The sequence below is a fragment of the Sebastes umbrosus genome, assembly GCF_015220745.1.
Source record: "Sebastes umbrosus isolate fSebUmb1 chromosome 24 unlocalized genomic scaffold, fSebUmb1.pri SUPER_24_unloc_2, whole genome shotgun sequence".
Classification (NCBI taxonomy): domain Eukaryota; kingdom Metazoa; phylum Chordata; class Actinopteri; order Perciformes; family Sebastidae; genus Sebastes; species Sebastes umbrosus.
In genome coordinates this window covers 96,213-114,053 of record NW_023618438.1, presented here as the reverse complement: position 1 = coordinate 114,053, position 17,841 = coordinate 96,213, and the positions used below count along the sequence as shown (strand labels likewise).

At 39.9% G+C, this 17,841-nt stretch overlaps 1 protein-coding gene and 1 long non-coding RNA gene across 2 annotated transcripts; both read left to right on the top strand.

Moving 5' to 3' along the window:
• The first annotated feature begins 432 nt into the window (after window positions 1-432).
• Window positions 433-1,796, top strand: LOC119484152. Its single transcript, XR_005205911.1, has 2 exons — window positions 433-492; window positions 1,227-1,796. It is a non-coding gene; the product is annotated as an uncharacterized LOC119484152 (long non-coding RNA).
• Window positions 1,797-6,945: 5,149 nt separating this feature from the next.
• On the top strand, window positions 6,946-17,082 carry LOC119484160 (protein NLRC3-like; the record flags this gene model as incomplete). The annotated part of the gene is made up of 7 exons (XM_037762713.1): window positions 6,946-6,989; window positions 7,361-7,535; window positions 8,450-8,566; window positions 11,377-11,493; window positions 12,881-12,993; window positions 13,447-15,262; window positions 17,034-17,082. Coding segments are annotated over exons 2-7 (2,343 nt in total), but the record flags the coding sequence as incomplete, so codon positions are not given.
• Window positions 17,083-17,841: the final 759 nt, after the last annotated feature.

Here is a 17,841-nt window from a genome sequence, read left to right as displayed (position 1 = left end):
TATCTCTAACACTTCAATTACAATATGCTGAAAGGTTATTATGGGATGTCTGCCCAATGATGCCAAACACATATATATATATATATATATATATATATATATATATATACATATATATATATAGATATATATCTATATCTATATATATATAGATATCTATATATCTATATCTATATATATATATATAAATATATATACTGCCTACTGCAGCTTTAATGAAGTAGAACTATTACTCTGGTTTCTGTTTGTTTCAACGTGTTCCACTAATAATGTCTGATCATTGATTCATCTAAACTCACATCATTATTCTTTATTCAGATTGATGGGCTGCAGTTTGTCAGAGATCAGCTGTGCTTCTCTGGCCTCAGCTCTAAAGTCCAACTCCTCCCATCTGAGAGAGCTGGATCTGAGATTCAACAACCTGAAGGATTCAGATGTGAAGCTGCTGTCTGATCTGGTGGAGAGTCCACACTGTAGACTGGAGACTCTGAGGTCAGTAGAGGGTCGGAGTCGGTCCATGCTGGTTTCAGCAGTATTGTTGTGATGTGTTTCCTCCGTTAAGCTGTGAGAGGAGAACGGTGACACACAGAGAGAGAGAACAGTCAGCCAATCAGATCAGCCAGAGGCTCATCATGTGATCATGTGTTAGAGTTGATGTGAAGAAGATGTTGTTGTTGTGTTCATGTCTCCAGGAAATAAAGCTGGATTACAGCTGACAGCATCACATCATGTATAGAGACAGTGGTCCTCATCCATCAAACTGTCCTACCATCAACTCTGATCAGAAAGTCTTTGTTCTCTCATTGATCAGTTCATCTCTGTCACAGCTCTGAGATCAGTCTGACTGAAGCCTCAGATCACTGGCTCTTATTTCATAGAGCCGTGGTTACATTTAGTAACCAATATGTGCTTAAAGGAGGGTAACAGGATGAGGGTGTGGAGGTTTAGTGTCTTCATTAACTCGTTCCAGTCACTAGGAGCAGCACACTGGAATGAGTGAGGACCAGAGGAGGTGCAGACTTTAGGAACGACCACACTGATGAATTAGCTAGAAGATAAATTGCGGTTCCTGTTGGAGATATTGAGTAGTGAGCGGAGATATGGAGGTTGGTTCTGCTAATGATAGTTTATAAATGAACTGTGTGCTGCATCAGTGACTGACAGCTGATGAAGGGAGTCTCTGTAAACACTGATTCATCACTTCTGTTCTCTTCTTCTCTCATCAGATGGAAGCTGTGATCTCTGTCAGAGTGAGTGATCAGAAAAGTGGATGTGTTGAGAGGATCAGCCGTGTCCTGATGATCCACAGAGGTTCACCACCTGGACCTGCATCTGATTCTGTCTTTTTCATTCATTCCTTCATATATTGTGAACCCAAAGTGCCTCTGCAGAGCAGCTCAGTTTATAACAACAGAACTGTAGATGAACACATTTAACTAGATCTCTCTGCTCTGCGTTGTGTTGCAGCTCCACTCTGTGGACCGACGGAGCTTTGCTGTTTATTTCCACATATTTCTAAGTAACAGTGGAAGTTGATAAAGTTCCCTTTCTAAACCCAATACCAGACGTTTCTCATATTATAGAAGATAAATATCTGCTTGTAACAAACACAAAGAATCAGATAAACCTGAGTTCAGTCGAGGCTTCAGTGAAGTTTCTCAACTGACTAAAACAGGTTACGTCTGGATTTTGGTGGAAAGTCAACACCTTCATATTTTATTTAGTTTATGATTGTGATCATGTGACCTGACTGTGTTGAGTTCAAGAAGGCGGACTAATACAGGAAGTTCAGGTAACTATGTTGTGCTTTTATTTTGGAGAACTCTCTCTTTGAGGCCTACTTCCAGGGGGAGTGTTTTCAGGGAGCACACCTGAACCTTCAGCCACAGGTCTCCAGCTGGTTTCAGGTTCCTGTTGGGCTGAACCAAGTGCCAGAGAAGAGAGGGGGGTGTTTAAGTTGGCTAACCCTAACCCTTGCTACTTATAACAGACCGTTGCTACGTATAACAGACTGTTGCTATGTATAACAGACCTTTGCTACTTATAACAGACCTTTGCTACTTATAACAGATCGTTGCTACGTATAACAGACCTTTGCTACGTATAACAGACTGTTGCTATGTATAACAGACCTTTGCTACGTATAACAGACTGTTGCTATGTATAACAGACCTTTGCTATGTATAACAGACCTTTGCTACTTATAACAGACCTTTGCTATGTATAACAGACCTTTGCTACTTATAACAGATCGTTGCTACGTATAACAGACCTTTGCTACGTATAACAGACTGTTGCTATGTATAACAGACCTTTGCTACGTATAACAGACCTTTGCTATGTATAACAGACCGTTGTTACGTATAACAGACCGTTGCTACGTATAACAGACCGTTGCTACGTATAACAGACCTTTGCTACTTATAACAGACCTTTGCTACGTATAACAGACCTTTGCTACGTATAACAGACCGTTGTTACGTATAACAGACCGTTGCTACGTATAACAGACCGATGCTACGTATAACAGACCGTTGCTACGTATAACAGACCTTTGCTACGTATAACAGACCGTTGCTACGTATAACAGACCGTTGCTACGTATAACAGACCGTTGCTACTTATAACAGATCGTTGCTATGTATAACAGACCGTTGCTACGTATAACAGACCCTTGCTACGTATAACAGACCTTTGCTACGTATAACAGACCGTTGCTACGTATAACAGACTGTTGCTATGTATAACAGACCTTTGCTACTTATAACAGACCTTTGCTACTTATAACAGATCGTTGCTACGTATAACAGACCTTTGCTACGTATAACAGACTGTTGCTATGTATAACAGACCTTTGCTACGTATAACAGACTGTTGCTATGTATAACAGACCTTTGCTATGTATAACAGACCTTTGCTACTTATAACAGACCTTTGCTATGTATAACAGACCTTTGCTACTTATAACAGATCGTTGCTACGTATAACAGACCTTTGCTACGTATAACAGACTGTTGCTATGTATAACAGACCTTTGCTACGTATAACAGACCTTTGCTATGTATAACAGACCGTTGTTACGTATAACAGACCATTGCTACGTATAACAGACCGTTGCTACGTATAACAGACCTTTGCTACTTATAACAGACCTTTGCTACGTATAACAGACCTTTGCTACGTATAACAGACCGTTGTTACGTATAACAGACCGTTGCTACGTATAACAGACCGTTGCTACGTATAACAGACCTTTGCTACGTATAACAGACCGTTGCTACGTATAACAGACCGTTGCTACGTATAACAGACCGTTGCTACTTATAACAGATCGTTGCTATGTATAACAGACCGTTGCTACGTATAACAGACCCTTGCTACGTATAACAGACCTTTGCTACGTATAACAGACCGTTGTTACGTATAACAGACCGTTGCTACGTATAACAGACCGTTGCTACGTATAACAGACCGTTGCTACGTATAACAGACCGTTGTTACGTATAACAGACCGTTGCTACGTATAACAGACCGATGCTACGTATAACAGACCGTTGCTACGTATAACAGACCTTTGCTACGTATAACAGACCGTTGCTACGTATAACAGACCGTTGCTACGTATAACAGACCTTTGCTACTTATAACAGACCTTTGCTACGTATAACAGACCTTTGCTACGTATAACAGACCGTTGCTACTTATAACAGACCGATGCTACGTATAACAGACCGTTGCTACGTATAACACACCGTTGCTACGTATAACAGACCGTTGCTACGTATAACAGACCTTTGCTACGTATAACAGACCGTTGCTACGTATAACAGACCGTTGCTACGTATAACAGACCTTTGCTACGTATAACAGACCGTTGCTACGTATAACAGACCGTTGCTAGGTATAACAGACCGTTGCTACGTATAACAGACCGTTGCTACGTATAACAGACCGTTGCTATGGACACAGTTGTGATGTCGGACTCTGGAGGAGACTGTGAGTTGGTTTTAAACACACATATTCAGAGGATCTCAAACCCCCACATCACAACTCTTCGTCCTGACTGATCACATGTGCTCCGAAAGACAAAGACACCATGTGGGGAGGTCCTGGCGGCCATCTTTGATTCAGCCATTTTTGTAGTTTCACAGTGGCAGCCATGTTGTTTGTAGTCCATGCAGACTAAGTCACCATCTTGTCTTTGTCTCTCTCTCACACTGTTTGTTTAGTTGAGTTATTTAGTCAGATTAATGTTGTGTTTTAACTTGTGTTATCTTAATAATCAATGCTGATGGAATAAACATGCTGGTCTGTTAAATGTGCCATAAAAGTGATTAATGCCAACCGCTGTCATAGTTATTAATTTAATTATTAATCAGAGTCCAAGTTGATAGTTTAGTAGATTTAATGAGACTACATTTATCATGTTCTCTTTGTTTCAAAGAGCGCTGCCCCGAGGATGATTTAACATGAATTAAATCACATTATTCAATATAATGAATAAAAACAACATTCATCTTGTTTAGATATCAGAACACGCCGCATGAATTAGTTTCATGGAAATTTAAAATCTATAACCTCTCATTCTTCATTCTGTCTTCACCATCATGTCCACCATAGTTTGTCCTCTGAAGTGTCCTGTTGTGTTCAAGTCAACAAAGATTTTGGGGGGTGAAACATCTCAAATGTTTTGGGGGTAAAATCGGTGACAGCTGCACGTTGACACCACGAACCAAAAGCTTTTCCTGCTTTCTGATGAAGTTGTCTTCATCACGCAGATATTCAGCTTCATCTAATGTCAGACAACAAAACAGAAAGAACAACTTTAATGTTTGGCAAACTAAACAGTGGCCTCGTGAGCAGGTTGACCCAACCCTGTGAAACAACAAAGATTACTCCAACTCATTTCACATTTAACGTCCGTTAAAGCTGAAACGCTACACAGTGAAACAACATGTACACACATTCAGTGTGATCATCTCTGGAAGCTGAGTGCCGTCATGGTTCATCATTTCTATTTCTACACTCGTTATCTCCACATCACCACTTCTTTCACTCGTTCTCTCAGGAGACACAGTCGGTTTATTGTTTCTTTATATTTATATATAGAGATATATACTTTTAAAACTGTTATTTTTAAAATACTTTTTATTATATATATCTATTTATTTAATGTTTATTTTAAATATATATTTTGTTCGATATATATCGTAATACTATTTATATTATTTTTAGTTTTCAAAATATTTATATTTCTTTCTAATTTATTTTTGTAAATCTTAACACAATTTATTAACTTTTAAAATTATTCTTTGTTTTTAAAGATATTATTTGTTTTATGTATATCGTAATACTATTTACTTTTATTTTTAAAACTATTCTTTATTTTTAAGATACTTTTTATTTTATATATCATAATGCTGTTTATTCTTTTTTACTTTTTAAAAATATTTGCATTTTTTATTTTTATTTATTTTTCTATTTCACAACACTATTTATTTACTTACTTCATTTTTATAGATCAAAACTATTTATTTACTATTACTTTTAAAAGTATTCTTTATTTTTTAAAGATATTATTTGTTTTATGTATCGTAAGACTAATTATTCTTTTTACTTTTAAAATAATATTTATTTCTTTATTCATTTTTGTAGATCATAACTATTTATTTACTTTTACTTTTAAAACTATTTTTTATTTTTAAGATACTTTTTATTATATATATATATATATATATATATTTACTGTTTATTTTAAATATATATGTTTTGTTTGATATATATCATAATTATAACTAGATGGTGAATCAGAAGACAACTAAACTATAAAACCTTTAATCTGTGATCTGTCTTCACTCCGGTATGAAACTCAGTGATGTTGATGTATCTGATCAGTCTGATCGACGCAGCGTCCAATCAATAACTGATATCCAGTAAGGGGGCGTGTCGGTCGGTGATAAACTGCCGTGCAGGAAACACTGGAGGATGCACTGGTGTATCCTCGCTCACAGCTCCTCCAGCAAGCCTCCTCGCTCCTCCATCCTCGATGCGCATTGTATGAATTGGGACGTCCTTAAGGTGGAGGACTGAGATCGATTTACAGGTCACAGCCGGAGGATCGAGGAGCGAGGAGACGAGGAGCGAGGAGCGAGGAGACGAGGAGACGAGGAGCGAGGAGACGAGGAGCGAGGAGGTGAAAAATGCTGAAATGAGAAGCACCTCAGCTGACGCAGGAACATGAGGTCAGAGGACAGAGGGAGGGAACTACGAAAGTGAAAGTGTTCAGTTTGTTCTTCCAGACTCCATCTTGTGTTAACGGCACAGAGAGGAGACGACTGAAGACTGAAGACTGAAGACTGAAGGCTGAAGGCTGAAGGCTGAAGACTGAAGACTGAAGGCTGAAGGCTGAAGACTGAAGACTGAAGGCTGAAGGCTGAAGGCTGAAGACTGAAGACTGAAGACTGAAGGCTGAAGGCTGAAGACTGAAGACTGAAGACTGAAGGCTGAAGACTGAAGGCTGAAGGCTGAAGACTGAAGGCTGAAGGCTGAAGACTGAAGGCTGAAGGCTGAAGGCTGAAGGCTGAAGACTGAAGCCTGAAGACTGAAGACTGAAGGCTGAAGGCTGAAGGCTGAAGGCTGAAGGCTGAAGACTGAAGGCTGAAGGCTGAAGGCTGAAGCCTGAAGGCTGAAGACTGAAGGCTGAAGGCTGAAGACTGAAGCCTGAAGCCTGAAGACTGAAGACTGAAGCAGGGTGAGTGTTAATCCAACATGTTATTATGTTACTGTTAAAGTGTCTGAGTCAGTTTCCTCCCTGTGGACTGTAGAGGAGAGAAATGTTAGAATGAACTCAACAGTTTGATTCTTCTGTGAACACAAAGTCATGACTGGCTGAATAATCCTCATTAAAGCTGCTGTAAGACAAGAAAACAAGCAGAGAACCAGAGAACCAGAGAACCAGAGAACCAGAGAACCAGAGAACCAGCAGAGAGGTAAAGAGAACCAGAGAACCAGAGAACCAGAAAACCAGCAGAGAGGTAAAGAGAACCAGAGAACCAGAAAACCAGCAGAGAGGTAAAGAGAACCAGAGAACCAGCAGAGAGGTAAAGAGAACCAGAGAACCAGAGAACCAGAAAACCAGCAGAGAGGTAAAGAGAACCAGAGAACCAGCAGAGAGGTAAAGAGAACCAGAGAACCAGAGAACCAGAGAACCAGCAGAGAGGTAAAGAGAAGTGAGCAGGTGGAGCGCTGGCTGCTTCATGATACTGTATACTGGCTGTGTGCGTGTGCGTGTGATAGATAGAGAGCGTGTGTGTTACTTCCTGTTCTCTTGTACTAACTTGTTTCCTCTTCATGTTCACAGTCAGTGTTCCTGTTTGACCTGTCAGACTGACTTCAGATCAGAAGATGGGTGACTGTGTGGAGGAAGAGGAGGACAGGGCAGAGTCTCTAGTCTCTGGCCGTCAGTCTATGAAGAGTGATCGGTCTAAAGGTGATCCTCCAGTCTTCAGTGATGAACCTGGACCCTCAGAGTCAAAGTAAGACAGCTGCTACTAACTCATCTATACCACTCATTTCATCTTTCCTCTGACAATACCATGTTTTCTGTTGACTTCAAAATTCTACACTAATGTATTTGCCAACTACAATTTAACAGACTTCATCAACTCTTCCTCTTAAAGGGACTGTTTGTAAGAATCATAATGTGTTGTTAACAGCTTCACCTGTGTCCGTTAAGTCATCTAAAGTCAGCGTCCTGTTGCTGGCGCTTGTGCTCGCTCTACATAGACATGAAGGAGCATCACTCAACACAGTGAGGAGACACACGTCAGCTAAAAGCACAATATCACTCTATATTTCAGCTGCTTGGCAGTAATGTTAGCTGACCAGACCAAGGTCTCTCCATGAATCAATGCTGATCCTAGTGTTGGCTTTTCCCGCCTCAGCCTCCCGACCGCGGCCGGAGGGAACGGGGGAGACGATAACGTTTCTCTCTGCGGAGCCCCGTCACTTCACAAGACACGGGAAACCTCTGTTGGTCTGGAGGAGCTGCAGCAGTTATTTCTGCACAAACGTCCACTGAACATTCACTAGATATTCTCAGAGCTAAACTAACTCTTCTGCAGTGTGGAGTGAGCAGCATGCACGTGAGAGGTGGAGAGAGAGAGAGAGAAGGAGCGTGGTGTGTGAGTGAAGGCAGGCAGAGGAGACGAGAGCGAGCATGTGTCCCGACCCGGTACATTTATACGCTTCAAAAGTTACTAACAGTCCCTTTAATATCTGTGACAGCTGTCAGTCAGCTAGAAGAGATGTAATCTAATCTAACAGAACGGCTACAAACTGTTAAACCTCCTTATTGTTGACAGCAGCAGTAGTTTTACCTTAATGACCTACAAAAGAGAGTTCATCAAGGATTCATGTGATGTGAATCAAATCATGTTGGTGTTTGCAGAGTTCAGTCCAGACGGAGATCAGAGTCTCCAGTACCCAGCTGTCTGTCTATGAAGAGTGACGGGTCCATGTGGAGACCTATAGTCTTCAGTGATGAACCTGGACCCTCAGAGTCAAAGTAAGACAGCTGCTACTAACTCATCTATACCACTCATTTTCTCTTTCCTCTACCAATTTGCTGTTGATTTTTGTTTTTCTATTTCAAAATTTCTACTAAAATGTATTTGTTAACTGAAGCTGAACAAACATTTCTCGACAACCCTCATCCTCCTCCTCTTCATCAGTATATTTAACATTTAACAACAACATCTCAGAACAGAAGAAAAAATAAATAAATGAAAAAATAAATAAATAAAAAATAAATGCAAAAGCAAATAAATAAAAACTAAATGCAAGAATAAATAAATATAAAAGTGCAAAAATAAATGAAAAAATAAATAAAAATAAATAAATGCAAAAACAAATAAATAAAAAATGCAAAGTAAATAAATACAAAATAAATGCACAAAGAAAGAAATAAAAAAGTGCAAAAATAAATGAATAAATAAATGCAAAAATAATTAAATAAAAAAGTGCAAAAATAAATAAATGCAAAAAAAACCAAAATAAATAGAAAATGCAAAATAAATAAATAAAAAAGAAATGCAAAAACAAATAAATATAAAAATAAATAAAAATAAATAAATGCAAAAAACAAATAAATAAAAAATTCAAAGTAAATAAATAAACAATAAATGCACAAAGAAAGAAATAAAAAATTCAAAGTAAATGAATAAATAAATGCAAAAATAATTAAATAAAAAAAGTGCAAAAATACATTTAAAAAAAATAAATAAAAAAGAAAATGCAAAAACAAATAAATAAAAAATGCAAAATAAATAAATAAAAAATAAATGCAAAAGCAAATAAATAAAAAAATGCAAAAATAAATAAATAAATAAAAAGTGCAAAAATAAAAAATGCAAAATAAATAAATAAAAAATAAATAAAAAAACAAATAAATAAAAAAGTGCAAAAATAAATAAATGCAAAAATAAATAAATAAAAAATAAATGCAAGAATAAATAAATATAAAAGTGCAAAAATAAATGCAAAAATAAAGAAATGCAAACGAAATAAATAAAAAATAAATGTAAAACGAAATAAATAAAAAAGAAATGCAAAAAGAAATAATTTAAAAAAGTGCAAAAATAAAAAATAAATGCAAACATATATAAATAAATAAAAATAAACTCATATTCAAATTCAAAAATTATTAAAAATAAATAAGATCTATGCAAATAATATAAATGTTTAAATCCATGCAGAGTTAATGCCGGAAGAAACCACATTATTACACATCTGAATTATTACACTGTTAAGTCAGTATTGCACTGTTGGAGATATGATAAATGATGGGGCTTTTGCTCCTTATAGGGCTACAAATTATTATTATTAGTATATATCTACGTATATATATATATATATAATTAACAATTTCCAATGTAGTGAACATGTGTACCGTTTTCTAGACTGGATGAGGGTATATGTGATCCTCAATCTATTTACTTCATGTAGAAGACGTCTGTAAGACATAAAGTAGAATAAATGAAATGTCAGTTTGATCAGTTTACAGTAAATGTTTGTACCGGTAGTCACACGGAACTGACATGGGATCACTGAACGGCGTTGCACGTCGTCAGTGAGTTCAGCTGGTTGAGTCGTCATCGATGCAGCTCGCTGTCGGAGGGTTTTATGACTCACTTCCTGTCCCCAGTGATTGGTTTGGAATGCTCTTAATATGGCGGAGCCTCCACGCCAACAGAGAGGAAGTGGGTAGGGAGACGGTGGAGGGGGGGGGTTGGAATCGGGCCGCTCTTCCTCAAACAGAGATTCATAGTCTGACGTCATTCATCACCACGGCAACCAAGCTGCATCGTTTTTCAACCCAGTTTAGATGGATTTACTAATCAGACCACAAATATCTGTCTCTCTCTGTCTCTCTCTCTGTCTCTCTCTGTCTCTCTCTGTCTCTCTCTGTCTCTCTCTCTGTCTCTCTCTGTCTCTCTCTGTCTCTCTCTGTCTCTCTGTCTCTCTGTCTCTCTGTCTCTCTCTCTGTCTCTCTCTGTCTCTCTCTGTCTCTCTCTGTCTCTGTCTCTCTCTGTCTCTGTCTCTCTGTCTCTCTCTGTCTCTCTCTGTCTCTGTCTCTCTCTGTCTCTCTCTCTGTCTCTCTCTGTCTCTCTGTCTCTCTGTCTCTCTCTGTCTCTCTCTGTCTCTGTCTCTCTCTGTCTCTGTCTCTCTCTGTCTTGTCTCTGTCTCTCTCTGTCTCTGTCTCTCTCTCTCTGTCTCTGTCTCTCTCTGTCTCTCTGTCTCTCTGTCTCTCTCTGTCTCTCTCTCTGTCTCTCTCTGTCTCTCTCTGTCTCTCTCTCTGTCTCTCTCTCTGTCTCTCTCTGTCTCTCTCTGTCTCTCTCTCTGTCTCTCTCTGTCTCTCTGTCTCTCTGTCTCTCTGTCTCTCTCTCTGTCTCTCTCTGTCTCTCTCTGTCTCTCTCTGTCTCTGTCTCTCTCTGTCTCTGTCTCTCTGTCTCTCTCTGTCTCTCTCTGTCTCTGTCTCTCTCTGTCTCTCTCTCTGTCTCTCTCTGTCCTGTCTCTCTGTCTCTCTGTCTCTCTCTGTCTCTCTCTCTGTCTCTCTCTGTCTCTCTCTGTCTCTCTCTGTCTCTGTCTCTCTCTGTCTCTGTCTCTCTCTGTCTCTGTCTCTCTCTCTCTGTCTCTGTCTCTCTCTGTCTCTGTCTCTCTCTCTCTGTCTCTCTCTGTCTCTCTCTGTCTCTCTCTGTCTCTCTCTCTGTCTCTGTCTCTGTCTCTCTCTGTCTCTCTCTGTCTCTCTGTCTCTGTCTCTCTGTCTCTCTGTCTCTCTCTGTCTCTCTCTCTCAGAGATCCTCTTGGTGTTTGCAGAGTTCAGTCCAGACGGAGAGCAGAGTCTCCAGTACCCAGCTGTCTGTCTGTGAAGAGTGACTGGTCCATGTCCACACCTCTGAACTTCAGTGATGAACCTGGACCCTCAGAGTCAAAGTAAGAGACTGTTTCTACTGTAAGCTGACCTGATGATGATGATGATGCATTGAGGATGAAGACTAAATGTTCTGCTAACAGATTTATATTCTGATGCAGAACTATTAGTGCAGATACTGTTTCAACCTCAGATGGATCTTAGTCTGGGTTTTAGAGCCACAAACTACTGATTGTATTTCTGTAACAAAACACCTGAGAACCTCCATTTCACAATTTATCATCAATTTAAATCATGTTTTCATTCAGATCCACTGCAACAGGAAATAAACTGGACACATCTGGAATGTTTACGTTCACAACTGTGAAATGGTCTAAAGATCTGTGAAGAATGAGCTTCAAATTATGTAATTCAGTTTCTCATATTGGTCCTCTGAATATGTTGTTGGTTTGACTCCTCCTAGAATCAGCTGTTAGGACCTACTGGGTGTCATCTTGAATCAGTGCACATCAGAACTGTGCAACATGTGGTGAAAAAGCATGTGTAAAGCATCTCCCCTTTAAGAGCTGGTTTAAAGGCTAAAGCCTGGTCTAGCATTCTGCTAAATACATCACTTTAACCGTCACATAGTGCATACTACTGAGGAACGCAGTATGCACTATGTACTGTATACTGCGTACTGCGTTCGTCAGGAGTTAAATAAGGAACATCAGGACACCAGTGTTACATGCTGTGTGTCTTAGACTGATGCTCTACCTCAATATCTAGACCACTTCTAACCTCAGTTCAATCACCTCAGTGGAGATATGAATGGAGTATAGCATTTCAACTCTCTCCGTTCCAGTGGACAGCACTTGTATAAACTATAACTACTGGAAGACTAAAGAAGTCAGAGAGGTCTGACACCGTTTCCCTTTCTTAGAAGTGTTTATTGTTAACACATAAAATAGATTCAGAAAGTGACAGCGTGTTTATTTATATTGCAAATGTTGTTGAGATTCTATCCTCCATTCATATCAGCACTGACAGGAAGTCACTGTTTACCGTGATGAAGCTGCCACCTGGTGGTTTCCTGGAGCGTCCTCTCAATATCAGCGTACATGAGCAAGTTGCAGTTTGTTTATATAGTTATATAGTTTATATAGTTATTTAGCCTCCAAAATAATATTCATGTTTTAAAAATGACCGTTGTTCCTCTTTAATGAACAAACTTCAGCCAGATCACTAAATGTTCAATAAGACAGTCAGACAGGAAAAGCAGCTAATTCTAGTTTATTAAAGCAGGAGAGTTCAAATAAAGGAACATCTTCATCACAGACTGAATGCTGAATTCACTACCAACACTTTAACTCTTCTCTGTGACCATCTGAGCTTCAGTGTCGGACAAGTCTGGATATTCTTCACCAACAATCAACAAATGATTTTAGTAATAAAGTAATGTCTCCACAGAGAGAAGAAGAGGAGTCATGCTTCTGTGGAGGAGCCGATGTCCAGATCCAGAAGAATATGGAGCACTATGACATCTCTGTTCTATCCCAGACAGACAGACACACTGATGAAAGGGGAGTTATCTTCTTGTCATTGTCGTATATCAATACATGCTCATGGAGGATCTCTTGTTGGGTCTCTAAATGATAGAGTACGGTCTAAACCTGCTCTATATGAAAAGCATCTTAAGATAACTTCTGTTATGATTTGATGCGATATAAACATAAACTGAACTGAACTGAACTGAACAGGAGCCACAGACTTTGAACAACATTATCTTTCCTGCTACAGTCTCCTTCTCTGACTTACAAACACACGTCTGGTGCTGCAGAGTGACACGTTGAAAAACTATTACAAATAAATATAGAAATCACGTTGATGTTAGTATAGACTTCAAGAAGGGAAGATGACTTTATAACCTTTACTTCTTTATATGTTCTTATATTGATTATTTTCATATTGGCATTAGAAATAATAAGCAGATGTTCTTTATTTAGTCTCAAACTGTTTCCCTTCTCTTTCAGCAGATAGAGGTCTGCAGGAGGTTGTAGATGAACATAAGATCAGTCTGAAGAAGAGATGTGAACGTGTGACTGAAGGAACTGAACGAACTGATGGAACTGAAGGAACTGATAAAAAAGGAAGTGGAACCCTCCTCAACAGGATCTACACTGAGCTCTACATCACAGAGGGACAGAGTGAAGAGGTTAATACCCAACATGAGGTGAGGCAGCTTGAGACAGCTTCCAAGAAGAAGACCCTCCATGACGCTCCAATCAAGTGCCAGGACATCTTTAAAGCCTTACCTGACCAACAGGGACACATCAGAGTCGTTCTGACGAACGGCGTCGCTGGCGTTGGAAAAACCTTCTCAGTGCAGAAGTTCACTCTGGACTGGGCAGAGGGCTTGGAGAACCAAGATGTCAGTCTGGTGGTTCTGCTTTCGTTCAGGGAGCTGAACTTGATCAGAGATGAGCAGTACAGTCTTCTCATGCTGCTCCGTGTTTTCCATCCAACATTACAGAAGGTCACAGCAGAGAAGCTCGCTGTCTGTAAAGTTCTGTTCATCTTTGACGGCCTGGATGAAAGCAGACTTTCACTGGATTTCAAGAACAACGAGGTTGTGTCTGATGTCACCCAGAAGTCATCAGTCAACGTGCTGTTGACAAACCTCATCCAGGGGAATCTGCTTCCCTCAGCTCTCGTCTGGATAACTTCCCGACCTGCAGCAGCCAATCAGATCCCTCCTGCATGTGTTGACAGGGTAACAGAAGTACGAGGCTTCACTGACGCCCAGAAGGAGGAGTACTTCAAGAGGAGATTCAGTGATGAAGAGCTGTCCAGCAGAATCATCTCACACGTCAAGACATCCAGGAGCCTCCACATCATGTGCCTAATCCCAGTCTTCTGCTGGATCACTGCTACAGTTCTGGACCACATGTTGACTACAGACCAGAGAGGAGAGCTGCCCAAGACCCTGACTGACATGTACTCACACTTCCTGTTGGTTCAGACAAAGAGGAAGAAGCAGAAGTATGGTGAGGGACGTGAGACGAGTCCACAGGAGCTGACGGAGGCTGACAGGGAAGTTCTTCTGAAGCTGGGGAGGCTGGCGTTTGAACAGCTGGAGAAAGGAGACATCATGTTCTACCAAGAAGACCTGGAGCGATGTGGTCTGGATGTCACAGAGGCCTCGGTGTACTCAGGAGTTTGTACAGAGATCTTCAAAAGAGAGAGTGTGATGTTCCAGAAAACCGTCTACTGCTTTGTTCATCTGAGCATTCAGGAGTTTCTGGCTGCAGTCTACATGATCCACTGTTACACAGACAGCAACACAGAGGTACTGAAGGACTTCCTGGGAGAAGACTATGTTCATTCAACCCTGGATGACTTCCTGAAGAGAGCCATGGAGAAATCCCTTGAAAGTAGAAATGGCCACCTGGACCTGTTTGTTCGCTTCCTTCATGGCCTCTCTCTGGAGTCCAACCAGAAGCTCTTAGGAGGTCTGCTGGGTCAGACAGACAACAGTCCAGAAATCATCCAGAGAATCATCAACAACCTGAAGGAGATAAACAGACATAAAGTCTCTCCTGACATCAACATCAACATCTTCCACTGTCTGACGGAGATGAACGACCACTCGGTACATCAGGAGATCCAAGAGTTCCTGAAGTCAGAGAACAGATCAGAGAAGAAACTCTCTGAGATCCACTGCTCAGCTCTGTTCTACATGCTGCAGATGTCAGAGGAGGTTCTGGATGAGTTGGACCTGCACAAGTACAACACAACACCAGAGGGACTACTGAGACTGTTTCCAGCTGTGAGGAACTGCAGAAAAGCTGCGTAAGTCCAGATGTGATTAACTTTATAGATCAGTGTAGATTAGTAGTTCAGTTCTTCAAATATACACACTATAAATTATTCTTAAATATAATATTCTTATAAGTGTTCCACGTGTTTATTACATAAATATGTCAGTTGTATTTTGTCACAGATGTTCTTGAGCTGTTTCAAATGTTGAGTTAAAATGTTTCAGTACTTTGTGTTTCTAGCTGTCAAGTTAATGAACACTTATTCTATTTATTTATAATAATTGTTACATTTTACAGTTTTTTCTGATTTATGTTTCTGGGTGATGGAGACGACATGTGAACCTGGTAAAACAAATGAAAAGAACAAAAGATCAGCTGTCTGGTGGAGCGCTGGGTCTAACCGGTGTAACGGCAGCAACAGAACGTTTGCTGATCCGGCGGGGAGTCTGGGCGGTCCTGGGATCAGAGTCCTGGTGCTGGGGTTTGCTTTCAATAGGCCTTGCACCACATTACACCTTACCTCGTGTGTCTTTGGGCTCATCTCTTTCGTTGGCTTCAAATCCAAACTGTTGCCATGTTGCTGCAGTTTTAGTTTTCTTTGAGACCAGCTCTGCCATGTCTCGTCTCATCAGCCCAAAAAACACATGAACTTCCTAGTAAACAAACCTCTTCTTGTTTATACACCAACATAACATCATAATATTACGTTAATCACGTTGTTATATTGCAAATACAGGCTGGATTTAGCGCTGTGACTCTGTCGGCACAGGTTGTTGATGTCTGATACTTTTTAATTTGCCAGAACGTGTCATAATGACAAATGTCGTTCTGCCGGTTAGCATAAAATCAAACTGGTTTAAGCTCGTACACCGGACCGGACCGGACCGGACCGGACCCGCAAAACCGAAAAACTACTGGTCATACGAGACAAAGACTGTCGTTGTAAAACCCCTGAGTGTGTTGAATCAAGCAATGGTGCATTTTATTGCTCGTGAAGTCAGGTTGTGTTCCATCATCGTGTTTTTAAGTCTTTCCTTTTATTCTGTTCCTCACAGAAGGAAACTCTGGTGATCAGGAGATCTTAAACACACCAAAGATCAATGTTCTGTTTTTAATGCTGAAACACAGATAACATCTTTCTGATGACATCATGTTGTAAATAATGAAACCTTATTGGTTCATTAATTGTGTTTGTGAGCTGAATACGTTTGATGCTCAGATAAGAGTGTTGATGACAAAACACCATGAAACCATCAAAATATCTAATTATATGAATGTTTAATTATGTACAGGTCTAATATTATTATGTGATTTGTTTCATTTCTCTACCGTTTGGCAGCAGTCAGTGAATTTTCCCATTTATGGACGTGAACCTGAAAGCAGCAGGTAGCTAGCAAAGAGAGGTCATCTTTATCAACTGTATTTTTATTACTTATTCACTGAGTTTTAAAAATGCTTTTCTCATCAAGAAGGCCTCATGCTAACTTTGTGGAGACAGACCTGGGATCAGATCTCACTGACAGACTGGACATTAGGGAAGCCTCAATGTAACTACATGTTCTCTCTCTTCATCTGCAAGATTAAAGAAAAACAAAGATTAAAAGTCTGCAGGTTTGAGAGAGAGTGATGAGAATTATTGTTTCATGTCAACCAGTGAGATAAGATTAGCTGAACCACTGATGTGAGGAGCAAATGTTAATCAAAGAAGTATATATCAAACTGTTTAGTCATCAAATGCATGAAGTAAATATAAACTGTCCTCTTTCATAATAACATATTTTGTAATCTTTGTGTCATCACAGACTTTCTGATGCTCTCTGTGAAGTTGTGGCCTCAGCTCTGAAGACCAGCCCCTCCCATCTGAGAGAGCTGGACCTGAGAAACAACAGAGAACTGAAGGATTCAGGAGTGAAGCTGCTTTCTGCTGCACTGGAGAGTCCAAACTGTAGACTGGAGACTCTGAGGTCAGTTCACTGACTGTAGTTTATGTAGTTAGTACACACTCTCTCTGCACTGGCTCTGCTCCAGATGGCTCTAGAGAGGGACTTTACCGTAGCTCTCCAACACGCTTGGCACACAGGAGAGGCTTCAGTTGGTTGTAATTTCCTCACCTCACCGCTAGATACCACCAGATCCTACACTCTGGACCTTTAACCACAGACCTTATTTCAGGCTTCTAACTAAAACCCCATTGACCTCCAGACGAGGGAACAGGAAGTGCTAAAATGCTGACTCATCTCTGGGTTTTAGGACTCATTCCTGTAGCTCTCTATTTGAACATGTCTAAAGGTGCAGCACTCTTCAACAAACACGTATTGCACCAACTTAAAGGCCCATCAGTGATGATTATGAACGACACCATCTAATCAGAGGTTTCTATGGTTCTAAGTTATTCCCACGTTCTTTTTGACAGCAGATCTAACTGTGCTCTGTTTTCATGTCAGCATTGTCTAATTATTTGAAGCAAGAACCAAATAAATATTCTGCATCAGAAACATCTTTGCAGGTTCATATTGTTTTCAATCTATCTGAATACAATACTCACATGTTCATATGTACATTCAAAGAGTTATTGATGTCTGTCATCATTCCTTCTGTCTGTGAAGCAAT